Below are 7,281 nucleotides of genomic sequence, written 5' to 3'. Positions count from 1 at the left end.
ATGAAAAATAATAGAAAAAAATGGATAGAGAAAATATGAAAACAACATAATGAGATAAAAAGAGAAAGACCCCGGAAACAGAAAACCAAGGCGCAGGGGGAATCAGAGACCGAAATGAAAAAAACGTAACTGAACAGACGAGAAGGGAAGGCGGTCGTGGGAGGGCGCAGTGCAGTGCAGGGAAGAATCGGCTGCAGGCAAAGGCCGCAGTGCAATGGAAAAATGGAAGAAGTCGGAGGGGAGAATGGATTCAAAAAGGACAGGAACATCACACGAGAGTGAGAGGGGAATAAAAGTCGACTAAACAAGAAGGGGAGGGAGGTTCTTAACAAAGAGACGAGGGAAAAATAACCAGAGCAAAGGCGGAAAGGGCACAAGAATGGAAGGAAGGGAGGTAAAATTTTATTCAAAGAAAGGAAGCGAGACAAAGGGGACTAGACGAAAAGGGAATTGCAACGGTAAACGGTAACTCTCTTTCGGAGGATGTGGTGGTCCTGAAAAGGACCGTTTGGTATGGGTGTGAAGACGTGGAAGAGAAAAAACTGGTGACGGCGGCGGGTGGAACTGGAACTGTAGACTGCGGAGAAATCACTCCCAGTAAGGACGAAGACGGCGGCGTGGGCGACGGCGATTAGAAGCAGGACGCCAACCAGGCGGTGGTCGCGTTGGAATGTCCATGAGTGCTGGAATAGACTTGGAGCCCGTCGGTGGCTGGACCTGAGTCGATGAGAGCGGTGAGGTCTGCGTGGAAACGTCGGCAGTAGACGCAGGAATACTGGACAGCGGCGGCGGAGGCTGTGGTGAGAACAGAGGTGAGACTAAAATACGAAGTGGAGAAGTGGTAACAACCGAATGCAGGATATCCGACCAGGCGTCCGGGGTCGCTGAGACAGTATGTATAGTGGGTGACTGCACCGCCGACGCTTGGTTACCTGGAGGTGTGATTGACAACGGTAACAAAGGGGGCGATAACTGGTCAGGTTGGAACAGTTGCGGCGTGGGAATTTGAAGCGCTGGCCGAGCTTCGGCAGCCGGTTGAAGCCAGGGAGAGTAGCGGAGAGGCGAAACAGTGACCAACGGTAAAGGCGATGCTTCTGCCGCGGACGGCGATTGTGCTAGGGAAAGCATGGTGTCAATGTAGCGTTACTGACCGGGAATGGGAAACTAGAGGTGACGCCAGCTAAATAAAGGACCGACGTGAACGTAGGAGAAAACGGTGGTGGAAAAAGCTGGCCGGGTGGTTGTGTAAACATGGAGGGTTCCCCCCAAAAACGAAAAAAAGGCGGGAAGGCATAAATGGTGAATAAAATAGACCGGAAATGGTGATGAGGGAAATGGGTCAGGGGAGGGAATAAAGACAGCCAGTCAGCCACAAGTGCAAGGGGAGATAGCACAGAGTTAAAGTCGGCCGTGGGGAGAGAGAACTGCGTAATGGCTGGGGCCAGACTAGGACTGGGAGAAGAAAACAAAAAAAGGCAGAAGGAAAAAAAAGGAACGTAGAAAGCGAACGGGAAAGGAGACGGAGGCAAAGGGTAGCAAAACGCAAACAGCCAAAGGGGAAAGCTGTGGCGATAGAGAAGTTACGTAAGGGGGCAAAGAGATAAGGAGGAACAAAGGCAAAGCAGAGAGGACGGCAAAACGTGTAGTGGAGGCAGGCGTACATTAAGGACTAGGAGAAAAACGGGGAGAAAAAAGGAAAAAAAACACGGGAGGCGTAAGGAGAGAGAAAACGCAGAGAGGAGGGATGAGGGGGGATCAAGGGACAGAGCGGGGTAGGAAAAGGGGCAGAGAAAAAGAAAAAAAGGGGGGTAAAGGGGTAATGATGAGCGAGTATACGTTAGCGGAAATACTCCACAATGGTACTCGGCTGGAGAAACGTGTTGGCTAAAGGGCAACGATTGCGCAATCAGGCACTGAGCACGGGCAGCGGGTGAAACAGGGATGGAAAACAGAAAGAAAAGCAGAGAATTTAAAAACTATGATGTCTTACCGACTTGGGACGGTCAGGTCCACCTAATAGCCGAAGTGATAGATGAACCTGGTTGGCTTAACCAAGGTATTACGGTGCACCAACCTCACCATTCAACATCATAGTTAGGGCCGGTGTTGGTAGAGGATTGCAGGCTGGACAAGGAAAGCGAACAATGGAAAGGGGAAAGGTGACACAAGAGGGCGTGCTACAGGCTGGAAGATGAAGGGAAAGGTCGGAGTCCGTGTGGGGGGGAAAAAGCGATGGATGAGGGAAGTTAGGGGCTGTGGTTACGTTGTGATGCCGGGGAAGAAAAAGGGGAGGCTGCTTGGGGGGAGGGGTAGGTGAAGGGGAGGGGCTTTGTGAGGGACGGCGAGAAGGGATGCGGCGGGGGCATTCAGGCCATGTGGGGTCCATGTTTGGAGTTTGCGGATCCACTGGAGTTCCATTTTGCGGCGATTGGGAGGGTGAGAGAGGGCGTCAGAAGTGTCGGACATTGAGCAAGGGGAACAATTCTAAGGTCAGAGAGGGAATGGTTGGGGAGACAGAAGTGACCCGACAGGGCTGTGGGGAAACGATTGTTGATGTTGGAGCGATGCTGGGTGAAACGAGTGTTCAGTTGTTGGCCGGTTTCACCGACGTACTGGAGTCGGTCCCTTGAACATTCAATAAGGTAGATGATGTTGGACGAGCGGCAGTTGAGGGCGCTGTTGATGGGCCAGCTTCGGCGGGTGGAAGAAGAGACAACAGAGTCAATGGAAAGTATGTGGGAACAGCAAACGCAGAGAGGTTGGCGGCAATTGCGGGGGGATTTCTTGGAGGGGAGTTTAGCCCGCACCAAATGGTCTTTAAGGTTGGGGGGGGGCGACGAAAGGAGACCAAGGGGGGCTCTGGGAAAATATGTGAAAGTGCGGAATGTTGTGAGAGCAAGTGAAAATGTGAAAGTAGGGCTGAGGTGGGGTTGGGGAAGGAAGTGGAATAAGAAAGAACAAAGGGGACACGGGAAAGGGGAGGTTTAGGAGGTTTCACGCGGAGGAGGGTCTCCCGGGGAAAAGAGGTGGCGCGTGTAATGCCTCGTTGAACCACGTGGAGAGGATAGCCACGCCGTGTGAGGAAATCGCATAGGTTGCGGAGGTGGTGATTGCGACGGCCTGTGTCTGAGACAATACGGCAAATGCGGAGGGCCTGACTGTAAGGGATGGAACGGAGACAATGAGGGGGGTGGCAGGAGGACCAGTGTAGATACTGGTGGGTGTCAGTGGGCTTAGTATGGAGGTCCGTGGAGAGACGGCCAGTGGTAGGGAAATCCGGGCCCTTGTAAACACGGGTGTCCAGAAAGGGAACAGAGAGTGGAGAGATGCGGAAGGTAAAATGAATGGTGGGATGGAAGGAATTGGTGTGGGCAAGGAAGGTACGGAGGGAAGCACGGTCCGCAAGCCAAATGGCATAGACGTCATCGATAAAGCGGAACCAGAGGAGGGGGGTGACCCCATCAGGGGCAGTGGAAAGGATGGGGCAAATCTGGTGCCCATAGCTGTGCCATGGCACTGATGGTAAAAGCGGCCATTGAACTGGAAATAATTGTCCTTAAGGATAAAAGTGGCAAGGGTTACCAGGCACGCAACGGGGGGGCGACGGGGGTCCGGAAATTTAAGGAGGGCTTCCTGCATGGCCAGGATCCCCTCATCTTGGGGAATATTTGTATAGAGTGAAGTGACGTCTGCAGTGAGAAGGAGGGCGTGTTGGGGGAGTGGAGGGAGGGCAGCGATTTTACGGAGAAAGTCCGAGGTGTCTTTAATGTAAGAGGGTGCAGTGGCTACAATGGGTTGAAGCCAGTGGTCGAGGAAAGCGGAAATGCGCTCAGTGGGACAGCCGTTAGCTGAAAGGATGGGACGCCCCGGGTGGTCGGGTTTGTGAATTTTGGGAAGGAGGTAAAATTCAGGTGTACGGGGTGGGAGCTGAGGGAGCAAGTAGTGAAGGGTGTCTTCCGTCAGGTAGCCGCCATCATGCATGGTGTGGAGGAACTTACGGATGGAGGCGGCAACATGTGGCGTCGGGTCCGTGTTGAGGGGGGTATAGTGAAGGGAATTGGAAAGCTGACGATGAGCTTCGGCAATGTAGTCTGATCGGTCTAGGATAACGACCGCGGAACCCTTGTCCGCCGGCTTGATAACGATGGAGCGATCTCGGGCGAGGGACTGGAGGGCAGCGAGGTCCGAGTTGGACAGATTGGAGGGAGGCGATTGAAGTGGGCGGGAAATGTCGTCACGGACTAAATCCACAAAGCGTTCAATTTGCGGTGAGCGGGGCTGTGGTGTCCAGGAGGAGTTGAGGCGAAAGGGGGGAGGGGAGGAGGGTGGTTCATCAGAGAAGTGAAAACGGAGGCGTAGGCGTCGGCGAAAAGCTTCAATGTCGGCTTGGCGGCGAGCAAGGTTATCAAGGGGTGTAGGGCAGAAATTGAGGCCCTTGGAAAGAAGGGAATGCTCTGCGGAGGAAAGAGCACGGGAACTCAAATTGACAACAGTTTGTTTGGGGGGGTGTTGGCCACGTCGACGACGAGCGTGGCGAGGGTAAGGACGGAAACGCCGATTGCGGCGGAAGCGGAAAGGGGTAGTGCGGGAGGGAAGAGGCGAGGTGGCCGGGGGAGCACCTTGAGGTGAGCAAACTGTAAATGTAGGCGACGAAGGGGGGGACAGGGGTTGGTCCGCGAGAGGAGGAAGTGTGGAGGACATTCAGGTAAACGAGGCTGGAAATAGTGAGGGAGCCAAGGAGAGGCGTTGTGGTGTAGGCAAGGAGCGCAACACAAGTGGAAAGAGACGGCTAGTGCGAGCTACTTAAAATAGTGATAAACAAACAAGGGCGGATGCCATTGTTCCAGGGGGGGCTGAAAAATTGTTGGGAGGGCCAAAGGAGACGAATTATGAGCGGTTGGACGGAGGGTGACGGCGTTGATTGCGGCGGCGAGGGGCCGTTGTGGGAGGTGAAGAAGCGGGGCGTATATTAAGTGAGAGTAAGGATGGAATCGGTCGTGAGGGAGCCGAGGTCATGGTGGACGTAATGGTACTGTTTGAAGGGGGCTGGGAAGATTGTTGTTGGAGGCGACGAAGAAGTTGTGCTGTAGGGCGAACGGAGAGGGACATGAGAGGTTGTATAGTGACAGCGGTAGGCGGGGAGGGTGGAGGTGGTGGCTTCGAAGCGAGAGTAGTGGGAACCGGAAGTGAGAAGGAGGGGGGGGCCGGTGCAGGCACACAGGTGGCCGAGGCCGGACAGTTACAATGGCGTTTTTGGAATGAAAAGGAGGGTTGGGGGCAATGACGGGGATCAAACGGGGAGGAGAGGAAGTCCGGAGCTGTGTAGAAGGATTGGGTGGATGCCAAGACATTATGGCCGATGTGGCAAATGTGAGGGAGAGTAATGGGGTCCATATCAAGAAGAGAACGGATGTGGGCGGCGATGGCTTTGCGGGCGGTTGGAATAGACCGTTCAACGGCCTCATAGGAGATTTTCAGGAGGGCAAGAGATGTCTCGGTGAGGGTATCACGCCAATGTTGCGCTAGATGGGGATCGCGGGAGGGAATAACTGGATTGTTGTAGATGAAAAAGCCATACGGGATGGATTCCGATTCAATGCAGGTGGAGAGGTACGAGGATTGCGCCTCCAGGGAGAAAAGGGAATAAAAGAGGGGAGGGAGGCGAAAAAACGTTGGAGGATCGGGTGGCGGGGTGGCGTGGGCGCCAGAGTATATTTCCAATAATAGATGGTCCAGGAGGGAATCGTCAGAAAGGGAAAGGAGAGTTTGGGGGGAAAGAGACTGTGAAGAGGGGGAGGGCGGAGGCGGTGAACGGGGCCGCGAGGTGGGAGAAAGGGAAGTTGTCGCTAGAATGGGAGAAGTTGTCGCTAGGATAGGAGATGAGGCGATTTGAGCCGGGGGGGAAGGTCGTAGAGAGGAGGGGGGAGTATTAAGTTGAGAACGGGGGAAAGGTCCGGGCGATGGAGGGGTGAGTGTTCGAATAGGAGAGAAGGCGAGTTGGGCCGGGGAAAGCGGTCGTAAAGAAGCTGGTGGAGATGATTTGAGCGAGTCTAGGAGCGAGGGGGAAGGTGACGGGTGGCGACAAGTGGGAAGGGATGCGGCAGAATTAATGGGTGAAGGGGGGGCATCACGGGCGGTCTCTGAGGTCAAAGAGGAGGGAAAAGGTGATGGACACAACGCTGTGGAGGGACCTGCCGCGGCAAGATCAGCGGGCGAGGGTGGAGGAAGAGCCGACGAACGGCGTGAGGTGCGGCGGGGAAGAGAGCGGGTTTTAGGCATCGTCAAAATGCGACGAAAAACACAAAGTCCATACAATGAGGAAATCACGGGAGTGAACCACTTGTTAACAGTACGGTGGTAGCTACCGAGTGAGGACTGAAAGAGGAAGGGGCTGATAAAGAAGTGTACGGAAACCGATTATGCAAATTAAGCGGGGGGAGGTACCAACTGGGAAGCAAGGGGAAAAAGGGGCGGGGCATGGAAGGTGCATGGAAGAGGCCAAGGACAGCAGGAAAGGGGTGGAAAGCTAGCACATGTAAGTATGAGTGAATGCAGATCTGAACAGTCCCGCGAGGTGATCCTACTCAGCAGCATAAAAATCCCGCTGGTGGATGCTTAGATTTTTCGACCAAGTATGGTTAGGTTTTCTCGTAAAGTGTCTACTTCACCCTCAACCTCTTGGGACTGGACTGATCGTGGGTGTGTGACAATATTGGCAAAAAGGGAGAAAAGGGTGTAATTCTCCGAACTCGTACGAGTTCGCCGGTCTGTAGGCCGTGGCGGAGTGAATGACGGGAAAGGCAAGAGTAAAAAATAGGGAGAGGCGGAAATAAAATGAAAATGAAAAGAATAAAAGAATAATAAAAAAATAATGAAATAAATAAAAATAAAGATAAGAAAATGGACCAAAACGGAAGCGTATAGACACGTCGGGACGGTATGGGAAAGTATACCGGGGCAGGCGACCGAAATGGGGAAAGGAAAGTGAAAAAAAGCAGAATAAAATAAGCAAAGATGGGGACAAGACGACGCAGGCCGGTGAACGGTAGGCCGTAATTGCGTCGGGGCGTGATGGAGCAGCGGCACAGTGTAGACTGGTAAGGAAATTGCGTGCTGAAAACAGGGGAACAAGCGATGTGAGTTGCCACAGGATGAAGTACGGGCGACACCTTAGGGAAATAACCACGGCAGAGAAATGGGTCGGCCAGGGAAAGAAAAATTGGACACTGGAGGGCGTACTGCAAGTAGGATGAAGGCAAAAGTGTGATGAGTGGAAATAAA

The 7,281-nt window shown here is 53.5% G+C and overlaps 1 protein-coding gene across 1 annotated transcript; it reads right to left on the bottom strand.

Annotated features, from left to right (window-relative positions):
• Positions 1 to 588: 588 nt before the first annotated feature.
• On the bottom strand, positions 589 to 1,128 carry LOC139139453 (uncharacterized). Its single transcript, XM_070708368.1, has one exon. It carries the CDS (start codon positions 1,126 to 1,128, stop codon positions 589 to 591), a length of 540 nt encoding a protein of 179 aa, XP_070564469.1.
• Positions 1,129 to 7,281: the final 6,153 nt, after the last annotated feature.

The sequence above is a fragment of the Ptychodera flava genome, chromosome 8, assembly GCF_041260155.1.
Source record: "Ptychodera flava strain L36383 chromosome 8, AS_Pfla_20210202, whole genome shotgun sequence".
NCBI classification, from domain to species: domain Eukaryota; kingdom Metazoa; phylum Hemichordata; class Enteropneusta; family Ptychoderidae; genus Ptychodera; species Ptychodera flava.
Note: the sequence above shows the minus strand (reverse complement) of the source record. Positions and strands in the feature narration are given on the sequence as shown.

Excerpts from the sequence above, each read along its gene's own strand:
- LOC139139453 (XM_070708368.1), bottom strand. The coding sequence starts at position 1,128 with ATGCTTTCCCTAGCACAATCGCCGTCCGCGGCAGAAGCATCGCCTTTA.